The 12,652-nt window shown below is 46.8% G+C and overlaps 4 protein-coding genes across 4 annotated transcripts; 3 read left to right on the top strand and 1 right to left on the bottom strand.

Moving 5' to 3' along the window:
* Positions 1–339: 339 nt before the first annotated feature.
* On the bottom strand, positions 340–915 carry N7462_000126 (uncharacterized protein; the record flags this gene model as incomplete). Its single annotated transcript, XM_057071852.1, has 2 exons — positions 340–687; positions 718–915. 2 exons carry the CDS (start codon positions 913–915, stop codon positions 340–342), a joined length of 546 nt encoding a protein of 181 aa, XP_056938382.1.
* Positions 916–2,296: 1,381 nt separating this feature from the next.
* On the top strand, positions 2,297–3,188 carry N7462_000125 (uncharacterized protein; the record flags this gene model as incomplete). Its single annotated transcript, XM_057071851.1, has 2 exons — positions 2,297–2,714; positions 2,767–3,188. 2 exons carry the CDS (start codon positions 2,297–2,299, stop codon positions 3,186–3,188), a joined length of 840 nt encoding a protein of 279 aa, XP_056938381.1.
* A 1,850-nt stretch (positions 3,189–5,038) lies between these two features.
* On the top strand, positions 5,039–7,491 carry N7462_000124 (uncharacterized protein; the record flags this gene model as incomplete). The annotated part of the gene is made up of 2 exons (XM_057071850.1): positions 5,039–5,122; positions 5,185–7,491. The coding sequence occupies 2 exons, from the start codon at positions 5,039–5,041 to the stop codon at positions 7,489–7,491; spliced, it is 2,391 nt and encodes a 796-aa protein (XP_056938380.1).
* A 792-nt stretch (positions 7,492–8,283) lies between these two features.
* N7462_000123 (G-protein beta WD- 40 repeats containing protein) lies at positions 8,284–11,819 on the top strand (the record flags this gene model as incomplete). Its single annotated transcript, XM_057071849.1, has 3 exons — positions 8,284–8,368; positions 8,428–9,971; positions 10,029–11,819. 3 exons carry the CDS (start codon positions 8,284–8,286, stop codon positions 11,817–11,819), a joined length of 3,420 nt encoding a protein of 1,139 aa, XP_056938379.1.
* Between the last annotated feature and the right edge of the window lie 833 nt (positions 11,820–12,652).

Raw genomic sequence — 12,652 nt, 5'->3', positions numbered from 1 at the left:
TGCTACTGGCGAATTTTACAGTGGGCACCTATTATGGTGAAGAGAAAAGGTGTTGAGCAAGTTGACTAGCATTTAATTCGAAAAAAAAAGAACTATGAAAAAAGAAAAGTCGATCACGGATGCCCGCTGGGCCAATATGAAGAAATGCTTGCCCAAGTACTCCGGCGGTCGGTCTCCTTATCACTGCCGACAATTACATTCAGACACAGCGATTTTGAGAGTTCCCCTCGGATCGGCATGGCTATCCCTTTCTTCCCTTAATGATCCCATCCTGTGTTCTCCACCACCGCCGACAATTATATTCAGACGCAGTGATTTCAAGACATAGGTTCGCAAACCCTATTTCTTGCTCTTTCTTCGTAGGCCCTCCGCTCGGCCTCTTGAACACTGCCGACATTTACATTCAGGCGCAATGAAGTCAAGACGTTCCCAAATTTCATACAGTCCTTTCAGCCTCTTCTCCATGGCAGCGCTAGGATCAGGGGTCTTGTTGTCCCATTCATCGTTGAATTCTTCGACCACTCGATCCCAGCTCTCTGAATATAGGTCGGAACCTTCCTGCCTACTGAGTGTCAACCTTCCAATATGTGTTGCTACCATAGTTAGAATTTCTGCTGTCTCGCTGACGGAGAATGGTTCTCCTGCTATTAGTAGGTCATGGGCATCTTGGATGGTGTGTCGGATTATCTGGCACTTAAGAAGGAAACAATAGCTTACCAACCCGTCAAACTCACCAAGTCCTCTCAGGATGTCAAATTTTTCCTCGAAGGCCTCCAAAAGCTGTGCGATTGCCCCAGCGCGCTGGGGATGCTTTGAAAGCCGATGGCTCCACTCTGTGAGTTTGTTAACTAGCTCTCCTCGTCTGGAGGCGAAGAGCTCGAACCCTTTAAAAGCCATAATACCCCCTGGCTCCATCCCTTCGGTCAGCCTCTCTGGCTATAAAGCTGGTGGTGTGTTGTGTATTATATGCATTCCTTTTCCATCCGGGTTATCTCATGGGTAAATGCGAAATTTTATATCTATATTTTGCCTTCACATGTTCATTATTGACCGGCTTTGATGGAATTTTGAGACCTGGATGATAGGCTTTCATTGAATGCAGGTACAATGAGTCTTTGTAGCTCGCTCACAACGCTTAGTTCTTAGTTCAATTTCTGGATACTGAGCACCCCCTTGTCACTTTCTCTTTATCATGTCGGCTTTGATTCTTTCGACGGGAAGGTGAGTCCGGGAAATTTCGGACTCTCCAAAGACTAACGGGATTGATAAAAAAGCCAATATCCTGCGCAAAGGAATTGCCCAACAGGTAGTATCGATATTCCACCAAATCCTTTGTTCTACTTTACTGAATCACTTTCAACTCAAGCTCACCTATTGCAATACGTAATTTCTCTGCCCTCGCATTTGTGAACCCGCGTGCGTGCGACACAGGCCGCCCGGGGGTCACTCATTGAATAGGCTCCGAATAGCTGTTGTTCACTCCGTCTAGATAACAGTCACAGATACAAATTTGAGATCTCGCGGGTGCAATAGCACCGATCGCATTTTTGAGATTATGATCAAATACAACATCTCGCGCAGTCGTAACATATTATAATTTTGCATGAATCGGACGAAACGCTAGATAGACATAATGTATCCATTTTGTATATTCCTATTGTTAACAGCGATTCTCTGGACCGTATCTCCACTTCGAGCTGTTTCGTCTTTCTCGCCAAAAGTATTCAACCTCGGTCGGAGACCTATCATCAACGCCCTTGCGGCCTACTATGGAAGTCTCATCCCTGGATGAATACCAATTCCATGCCGACTCTTGCTTATGAAACTAATGGCTGGCGGTTTTATTTTTGTTGAGGTCAAAGCACAAAGGTCAGGCATTCATATCCCAGTTGAAGTACTCGGGGCTATTCAATGGGCCTGAATTGCCCCAAGGCGACTGATCCAGGTACCATAACAGCAGGCTTTCCATCATAAGTTATTATTTCCTAACTCGCATTCTGGGTTGTATACCAGTGGACTTACGAACTGATTCCGAGTCGATGGTTTTAATATTACTTGTCATGAATTACGTTCGCTTTCTACCCGGGCGGTCGCTCCAGTTTACAGTTGGTGCTTCAGCTCCTCGTACTTCGCACCCCGCATCACCAATGTGGCCATGGCCTCCTCTTAGATACCCATCTGCTCCGTGAACCCCCCGCATCCTCCCCACTCCACTGAAGTGGGAAATTTAATACTAGTCAGAACGTTGATGTTGACAAAATTCCCAGAATTGCTTCCCGATGGGACGAAAGATGAAATGGACTTCTACGAATCTTCGTTTTTCCAGGAGCCAAACAAGTGCCTCCCCACTCCGGAGCAAGTGAAGGCATTATCAAAAGATATTGGTACCACCCCTCAACCGCAGCCAGTGAAATTCAAAAATTCCGGAGTCTTTGTCAAATTTGGTCCTTATGTCACAATTGCGGAAGCCCAGTGTCTTTGGATGATCAAAAAAGCCTTCAGCAACCAAATCCCCGTCCCCGAAATTTTTGGTTGGCGAGTTGATGAACAAAAGAACGTCTTTCTTTACATGGAGCTTATTCAAGGGCGCACATTGCTCGAGTCATGGGATACCCTTGACAAGTTAGACAAGAGCTCTCTTGTCGATCAACTACGCCAGATAGTACAAGATCTACGCTCTCTTGAACAGAATCCATTGTTGGACCCTTATATCGGTGGGTGCTTTATGAAGTAAAATTGAGATGATCCCAAGCTAATTCGACGCAGGATCAATAAGTGGTCAGAGAGTTCAAGATTATGTCTTTGAGTCCTTCCCAAACGCCGGTCCTTTCGCTTCCATCAAGGATTTCAATGACTGGTTTGCTTCTTTACCCCAGACACAGGCTCCGAACAAATTCGAGGATCCTTACAGACATCTTTTGCCCGATAGTGGGACAATTAAATTCACCCATGCCGATCTACACCGTGGCAATATTATGGTATCTTCCAGCAAACCTGTTCGTATCCTTGCTGTGGTAGACTGGGGACTATCTGGATGGTACCCAGATTATTGGGAATTTTGTAAAGCATGTTACACTAGTTATGAAGGAGAAGAATGGCGACAAGAATGGATTAATGAATTCTTATGCCCATCTACCCAGGCACAGTTGGCGTTTTCAGAATATATCATGATACTGGGCGCTTTCTGAGTTAGACGCAGTTAGTCCATATTGCCATTTAAATACACAGTTTCAAAAGCGTTTTGACGCTCTAAAAGAAAGAACTCCTTCACCTGAGGTGGCTATTGATAATATGAAGCACAGAACAACGATAATTAGTGGGTAAACGCGCGATTTTTGCGCGATAACTACATCAACTGTCGTGTTCGCTCCAGCATTTTAAATCGCGACACCTCAGAGGTCCGTCATTCTTTTGGCTGAAGGCACCCAGAGGCAGCACCAGGAAGTTCTCAATAATGATTTACTCCGTCTCACCTTGTCCTTGGTGAAAAGGATACGAGCGATGTGATGCCCTCATTCGATAGCTTGCTGGCCTCCTGAGCGCCTCTGTGCTTATTGTCAGACGGCTGAATGACAGATCATGCGATCTGATCATTATCACTATAGATCCAGCACTCAGCAAAGGCAGAGACCACTCCGACTTGAGCTCGATCATATCAGTAATGATTGGCGAAGTTTATACGGGTGGACCTCGAGGCAATTTCGACAACGTCGCGAAACACTGAAACTAAAGAGGTCTTGCGCAATACCCATAAGACAGGCAAACAAACTCTGCTCGAAAATTAGGTTTCCAACATTTGCTAGGTTTGCAACTGCTTAAATTTCCTCAAATACATGCTTCACGGGGCCATCAAAGATGCATAGCCACGATAACCAATTCAAAATTTTCAGTCCCGAACCCAATTAAGGCTTGATGGCCATACAGTAATTATGTTATGGAGGATTTAGGATATATATAGCCCAGTGGTATACTAATTGGACTAATCCGCTGTGTATCTGCGAGATAAATGAAGGAATAAGGATGGTTTTTCTAGAAATCCCGAAATACACATTGCAGGAGTCAAGACAACGCAGTTTTTTAGCAAGACAGATAGGTCCAAGTACCGAGAAATTCATTGGACGTGTCTTAGGATACACAGAATATATAGCAGTTGGGTAGGGGTCCCTCGTGGCCCGATATTCTGGAAGCCCCATAACCCCGGGGAATCATGACCAGGGACAAGGCGGGCCATGCCGGCTCCAATAGACTCAAAGGGACCTGATCTGCATAGAAGAGAAACAATGGTAGAATATTATGACGGAGAGGATGATAGCAAAAATAGAAACCGGGGGCCAGGTATAGGAATCAGTGCCCCACGGTGAGCCTCTTCTTGCAACTATCGGGCAGGGGTAGTTATAGCCCAATCAAATCCCGTTCACGACACATGGGGTTTGACCTGGGGGGCTGTGGCAGGTCTTCGATCCAGTTGCGACCATGACCCAAGGGTGTTGGCAAGCTGGGTTCGTGTGGAGAGCTTTGGTGGCTTGAGACCGAGGGACTTTGCGCGCCGGCCTTTGACAGCGAAAAGGGGTCCCAAGCCCCGCGACCCGAACCAAACCCGCAGGGCCAACAAAGCCAACGACGCCCGTGAATCGTGTTGAGCCCGCGAGGCCAGTGACAATCGGCAGAACCGCCACGTGCCCGAGCCACACGTGCACTTTATCCCGAGACGGCGTGACTCCTCATTTGGCCTCATCTTCTTTTCCCCTCCAGTCGAGTCATGGTCTAAAGACACACGGATCGAATCACCCTGCTTGAAGCTGATTCCCACCAATCTGGACTTCTCGGTACGCAGCCAACTTTATTGGTCCGAGGACACTGCACTTGCTTGGCCCGTAGACTGCACATCATGGTCTCACAGCCACATTCAGGATGCTCTCGTCGCCTACAGGTGCTTTGCGATCCAATCTAGCTCTGTCCCAGAAAATGTGACTAGAGCCCCATCTGCAGCTTGATCTCCTCGTGGCCACCTTTCCAACCCAGATCAGAGTGTCTTGCGATGCGGCCCTCCAGTGCAAATGTCGCCGACTTCCAGGTCTTCGTACCAGGCGTCGATGCGGGGACTGCCTTATTGTTTCTTGAGGTACCCACTACTAATGCCCGTGCTTATCCTGCTCTTCGGGTCGCTGACTGCTCACGACTCAGTCCGCAAGCTCCATCAACGAGGCCGTGGATCAGTACTATGAAAACCCGGGGAGATACTCACGGTGTTCATCTTCCATAGTATCGACGATTCACAGTCCAATCGACCCAGCCAGTTCGCGACTTTATCCCAGCTCTATCAGTACCTCACCTGAAGCTACCATGCAAGCCAACTCACCCCCATCATACCCGTCTCCGCCTCCATCAAGGGCCAGTGTGAGCGGGAGTGGATCTTCACGGTCAGGCCATACAAATGCATTGATTAAGGCAGCCACGCTCCGCGCAAAGGATGAGCAGGAGATGCAGAACATGCTCCAGACTGTCCAGCAGACCTTCCACGTCTTCAACCCAGAAATCGAACCTGAACATGAATGCCAGTACCCTTGCAATTGTCTGATCCACAAGTACCTCCAGCGAAAGGTTGATCGTCTGGACATTCAAGAGATGTGGTCGAAGGCTGTGATGTACCCCGGTGAAAAGGCCTACCATGACTGCGCCCAGGTCCGCCTCTTCAACAACAATCCCTATCAATCTGCAGTCGTTTCACCATACGGTTTCAGTGGTTCAACGTTCTATGGGATGCAAAGGCCCGATCCACATTCTCACGCCAAGGCTGTACAACAGACCATCGAGCTGAACAACTCCCTCAATTCCAAATCACAGACACTCGTCGATGCGCAAGAGCCAGCATTTAATATATGGGAGGTTGATCAGTTACAATCCTCTATGTTCAACATCGGTATTGGTACATCCTCTGCTCATAGAGATAACCTTGGCAGCAAATCTAAACGTGCAAGCTTAAAGAAGGCCCTCTCCATCAAGTCATCGGCAGATAAAGTGGCTTCGAAGACTTCAAAGTTATTCTCTGAGGCTCGGGAGCTTCAAGATGCGATTCTGCAAGAGGAGGATGGCAGGTGGCCTGAGCAACTGGATCGAGACATTGTTTCTTCTTATCAAACAAAGGTTGGCATGGCTGAGAAGATCGCCGAGTGCCGGGCCAAGCGTCCTCTGCAATACCTACATCTCCTCAGGGCCGGATACTTCGAGCCTATCCCGGTAGCATGGGCAGGGCAAGCCTCAAATCCGCTCAAATTCACCATTGACGGGGCTGCGGGGTGGCGAGGAATCACGCCAGCGTGGCGAGGTTATGAGGACACTGCGGAGGAACGCCTCTACTGGGTGTTGAATCATCGACTGGAGGATCCAGACTCTCGACTGAAGCCTGACTTGATCTCGGCGTTGAATATGGCTCGTGCAAGGATGGCACGAGCTGTGAAACCACCTCCTACCTACTACTCTATCAGTGACATCTGTCGGCAAAATTCCTCCCAAGGGTATTCTGACCAAGTTATGCCGCGTTCCTTTCACCCGTTTGACCCCTCAAATCAACAACCAGATAACACTATGATTCTTCTGGATGTTTCAGGGTCTATGGATTTCCAACCACGTCGGCCCGAATATAACGAATATCTTATCACGAGCTATACACGATCAGCACAGCCGAAAAATAAGGGTAATTACTTCATTTTGCATCTAAACTTCAGAACTCTCAACTCACAAACCTTCGCAGATCTGGCAAAAGCTATCATCGGCCGTTTCATCGATGCAATGGGCAACCACGATCATAATTGGTCTGGGTATGAACTCACTACTTTCGCTAGCCAAGCTGAATATATCGGGGTCATAAATCACTGGAATCTTGACGAAATGTGGCAAACCGTCCGTTTTGGTGGTCGCACGAGGGTTATGGCTGGCTGGCAACGGGTGAAAGAGTTACACTTCCAGAAACATAGCGACACTGCCACATACCATCCTGTTTACGGCTGGCAAGCCGGCCCTCAAACACCTATGCTTCGGCTGCTACTCATTCTTGACGGTGAAGCACGGGACATGGATGAGTTCGAGCTTGACCTCTTGAGCCTTTCATGGGCCCATGTGACCATTTTCCTTATCGGCGTTGACCGCTGCCTGCATCATCACCGTCACGCGAACGAGCTACAGCGTATCGGTGAGGTTAACCCTCATGTGTCTTTTATAGATGCCCAGGGCAATGCACCCGAACGTTTTATAACTCATGAGCTCCTGAAACGTCACCTGGGCTACGAGCTTTCTTTGGACGAGTTTGAAGACCTCGAGCATGCGCCTGGTGATTCTCGTCGTGCAGAACTACCTGCGCTTGAGCCACCGCCGCCGAACTTACCTGAACTCGAACAACCACCGCCCCCTTCTCCTGTTGAACTTCCAGCCTTGGAGACGTTGCCATCGCAGTATTTGATGGAACAACCGCCTCCTTATTCTGCGTCTGCGTAAGACCCTTTCAGGGTCGCTATGGGTTCGTTTAGCCATGGTATATAATCTTTCTCCTTTTGAGCCTTCACGTGTTATTTTATTTGGTTATGATGACTGAAAGTCAGGTGTTCGTAAGCATTGAAGGTTTGGTGCCATAGTCATTTTGATGTTCGCGGACGCAACATAGCATGTTTGCTCCAATTTATTCCAAATCATTCGGCCTAACTTGAGTTTGTTTATTTCCGAAGTTGCATATTATCGGGCACTACTACTTCCGGAAAGCAGTGTCCCCACCTATACTCTTCGACTCTTTCTCGAACCCTAACACCAAGATGTGGTATTTCAAAAATACACTAGTAGTGTTATAGCAAAGTTTCCATACCTAATCGATACAGGTCCGCAGGGAACAACATTACATCGTCCTTGTAAAAGACTGTATACCGAGCTTCGGGGTGGATCTATTCCTGGCTTCAATTCAAATGCAAACCGTTCAAACAGCGAAGGGTGCATCGCGATCGAACAAAGCTGTTTCGTACGACACTGCCCCTGCATTCTTCCTCAAGAACATTATCGATTGTACAGATAGGCTCTCTCTTCTCATTTGATATTAAATTATTTCTAAATATACCTTTTAGGCTGATTTCGAATTATGGTCAATAGGAGATGGCATGTTAGCGCCAGTTGATGTACTGTAGTCACCTGACAATCAAAGCTGCAGGGATGCCCCTCACTCAGCTGAATGACTGGGAACTCCTATGGGCGCAATTCTCATGGTGACAACTACTCTATCCTGTATAGCTATAGCTTACCATCATGAATTCGACTGATTTTCATAGCGAAAACAGTGGAATTCAAATTGGACACAGCCACGCCCCGATCACAGCGGAGTTCTACCAGTGTAAGTTTGATGGCATATTCACGAGGCTGGGCTCAAACTAACGCTATTCATCCAAAAAGCATATACCAGCGACGATATTGATCGAATTTGTCTCCAGCACCTTCATTGCCCAGACTCCCTAGCTGTGAAAAACCGCTTAAAGGAGGCCAAGGATAAATTACTCCGTCAATCGTTCGAGTGGGTTCTCCAGGACCCGCAGTATCGCAGTTGGCGGGATGGGAACGATGTATGTCTACTTTGGATTAAGGGCGGTGCAGGGAAAGGAAAGACGATGATGTCGATTGGCCTGATTGAAGAGCTCTCACGAGAAAGAGATCCCTCTACATTGATCACTTATTTCTTCTGCCAAAACGCTGATAATGATCTGAACAACCTTGAATCGCTTATCAAAGGTTTAATTCTCAGACTGGTCAACCAGCGAGTTGAGCTAAAAGAGTCTTTGCGACGTCGATGGGATCCTAAGAACGATCGTTTTAGTGAGGATGTTACCTTATGGCGAGCTTTGTGGAATATGCTATTAGAGATGTTGGACCTATGTCACGCCTTTAGGATTTATATTATCGTGGATGCTCTTGATGAATGTCAAGATAGCGGTATGGGCGACTTCTTGAAGCTTCTCGTCCGGACTGGACTTGATAGCCCTTTCCGAATAAAGTGGCTCTTAACAAGTCGACCTTTGGAAGCTGCTGAACGGGCATTACTAGCTGGGCATGATCAGCTACAAGTGAGTTTGGAGCTGAACTCACAATACGTCTCTCAATCTGTGCAGAGCTACATCTCATACAAAGTGGATGAGCTTAGTCGTCAAAATAGATATAAAGAGGTGCTTGCAAGACAAGTGAAAGACAACCTCTTTGTGAAGGCCGAGGGTACATTTTTATGGGTGAGCCTAGTATGCAAAACACTTGAGGGTGTCCACCCAGACAGTGTCTTAGTCATGATCCAAGGTCTGCCGCCAGGACTGCATCCTTTCTACGATCGAATATTACATCAACTGAATAACAGCGAGCCACATATTGCACGACAGCATATGCGACTTCTGAAAGCAATGACTCTGGCGTATCGACCTTTGAAAGTGCAAGAAGTTCCGAGCGTGACTGGTCTTACTAGTGAGGACGACATAATTGAGGTATTAGTCGATCGCTGTGCATCTTTCATTAAGATGCAGGGAAATACTATCCAGTTTGTCCACCAGTCAGCCCGAGATTACTTAGCGAGCGATCAAGCGTTATCCATACTTGATTTATATGAGAGCTTTGGGCACTATGATGTTGTCCTAGGTTGTCTAACTCATTTGTCTAAACAACTAAGGGTCAACCTTATAGAGCTGCCGCGGCCTGACTCGACAAGAGAATCCTGGGAATCACAGAAAGATAAAAATCTAAGTGATGAGCTGTCATCCTTAGCTTATGCGGCTATCTTTTGGGTGCAACATCTTCAAAATGTCCAAGCAGGTGATATAGCACGGGGCACACTTATCAGAGAAGGCCCGGTCGGAATGTTTCTTCAGACTAAAATGTTAGAATGGCTAGAATGCCTTAGTCTATTAGATAGACTATCCGGGGCGATTCAATCATTTCAAGAATTACTCAAAGTTTGCCAGGTTAGTATTCAATATTTATAGATTACTTAGTAATTTGTTAACTTGTGAAATTAAAAGGAAATCCCGTCAACCTCAGCACTGTTACAGGACGCTTCCCGTTTTTTGCAGCGACACTACTATACTGTGTCTCATTGGCCGTTACAGCTTTATAGCTCCGCTCTCATCTTCAGTCCTGAGTCAAGCGTTATAAAAGCAGGAAACCGGGACAAAATCCCAGAATTTATACAAAAGGCTCCTATCATAGAGAATGCATGGGCATCTCTTTTACAGACACTAGTAGGCCACTCAGCTTCGGTTCATACTGTGGCCTTTTCACCTGATGGCAAGCAGATTGCATCAGGCTCTGATGATAGGACCATCAAGCTATGGGATACTGCCACAGGTGGTCTTTGCAAGACACTAGAAGGCCACTCAGGCCGGGTTGGTGCTATGGCCATTTCACCTAGTGGCAAGCAGATCGCATCAGGCTCTGCAGATAGGACTATCAAGCTATGGGACACTACCACAGGTGATCTTCAGAAGATACTAGAAGGCCACTCAGGCCCGGTTAGTGCTGTGGCCTTTTCACCTAGTGGCAATCAGATCGCATCAGGCTCTGATGATAGGACTATCAAGCTATGGGATACTATCACAGGTGATCTTCAGAAGACACTAGAAGGCCACTCAGGCCCGGTTAGTGCTGTGGCCTTTTCACCTAGTGGCAAGCAGATCGCATCGGGCTCTGATGATAGGACTATCAAGCTATGGGATACTACCACAGGTGATCTTCAGAAGACACTAGTAGGCCACTCATCTTGGGTTAATACTGTGGCCTTTTCACCTGATAGCAAGCAGATCGTATCAGGCTCTTGGGATAAGACTATCAAGCTATGGGATACTACTACAGGTGCTCTTCAGAAGACACTAGAAGGCCACTCAGGCCCGGTTAGTGCTGTGGCCTTTTCACCTAGTGGCAAGCAGATCGCATCAGGCTCTGCAGATAGCACTATCAAGCTATGGGATACTACCACAGGTGATCTTCAGAAGACACTAGAAGGCCACTCACGCCCGGTTAGTGCTGTGGCCTTTTCACCTAGTGGCAAGCAGATCGCATCAGGCTCTTGGGATAGCACTATCAAGCTATGGGATACTACTACAGGTGATCTTCAGAAGACACTAGAAGGCCACTCAGGCCCGGTTAGTGCTGTGGCCTTTTCACCTAGTGGCAAGCAGATCGCATCAGGCTCTGCAGATAGCACTATCAAGCTATGGGATACTACCACAGGTGATCTTCAGAAGACACTAGAAGGCCACTCAGGCCGGGTTAGTGCTGTAGCCTTTTCACCTGATAGCAAGCAGATCGTATCAGGCTCTTGGGATAAGACTATCAAGCTATGGGATACTACTACAGGTGCTCTTCAGAAGACACTAGAAGGCCACTCAGGCCCGGTTAGTGCTGTGGCCTTTTCACCTGATAGCAAGCAGATCTCATCCGGCCCTCAGAATAAATTTAGTAGGATGTCGGAAGTCGCAAAATTCTTCAAAGACTCAAAATCCCTTGGCCCGCGTTTTGCTACGCGTGTCAAACCGGGATCACATAAAGAAACACAGATGTTAGGACCGGTAGGAGGTTTAACACTCTCGGCAAATGCTCAGTCTTGTATAGTGGATGCACAGGAGTTAAGCGTGCAAGGTCGATGGATATATTATGGAACGGTTGCCTTCCTTCGACTGTCACTAGATACACAACCACGCTGCTACGCTGTACGCGGTGACTGGGTGGCTATTGGATTGTCAGACGGTCAAGTCTGGCGATTTGCCATTGATCGACGAGCTTTACACTCAATGTTGGAACCCTCTCAATTTTGAATCTCAATACCTGAGACTTTCATTCAACCCATTCTTTTCAATGTCAATTTTTTATCTAAATATCGGAAATACTGATTTAGAAAGCGCATAGTTGAATTTAATATATAGTTATCGTCAAGTTTATTTTCTTTTAAAAGGTTCTTCTCTGAAGGGCTTCATTGGTAGTGGTTAGACTAGCCCTGTGCTGACAAAATACAAAAATCGCTTGAAGGTGAGGCCCTAATGAATACATCTCTCTTAATGTATAGCCTCCCAGATTTTCTAGAATCTTTCCTTGTCTCGCTTGGTCCCCTGAAATTCACCTTTCTCGACCACATGATATACATATAACAGCCCCTTTGATGAATAAGTTAGCTGCCTATACTTGATAAAACGAATTATTTACGCGAAGTATTGCCATCAAATATAAAGTTCGCTTGCGAACATGCTCTAGTAATTTGACTATTAGCCGCTACGGTAAATGTACATAAGCCTTTCTTGGTATTAGGGTTCGAGAAACAATCGAAGAGTGGAACTGATGACACCGGTTCCCGGAAGTACTGTATCAATCAACTTTATTATTATTATTCTTCTTCTTCTTGCTTGCCATATGATCTTTCGTAAGTTTATTTCTGGTAGCAGATACTTGCCCGGGCTTTTAGGGATTGAAATGAATGTTTCACATCCTTTGAAAAGCAGCCCCTCCCTAAATTAGGCTTCTCAGCTGCATGACCCCGTGTGCCAAAAAAAAACCTTGTTCATTTCCAGTTTCTATCTCCGAGACTGGGACTGATCATAGTCTATTTCCTTGAAAAGGTAAATATCTGCGACCGAGTGGGGAAAACACAACCATG

Source organism: Penicillium macrosclerotiorum (assembly GCF_028827735.1).
Source record: "Penicillium macrosclerotiorum strain IBT 26536 chromosome Unknown utg000001l_segment0_segment0, whole genome shotgun sequence".
NCBI lineage: Eukaryota > Fungi > Ascomycota > Eurotiomycetes > Eurotiales > Aspergillaceae > Penicillium > Penicillium macrosclerotiorum.
Note: the sequence above shows the minus strand (reverse complement) of the source record. Positions and strands in the feature narration are given on the sequence as shown.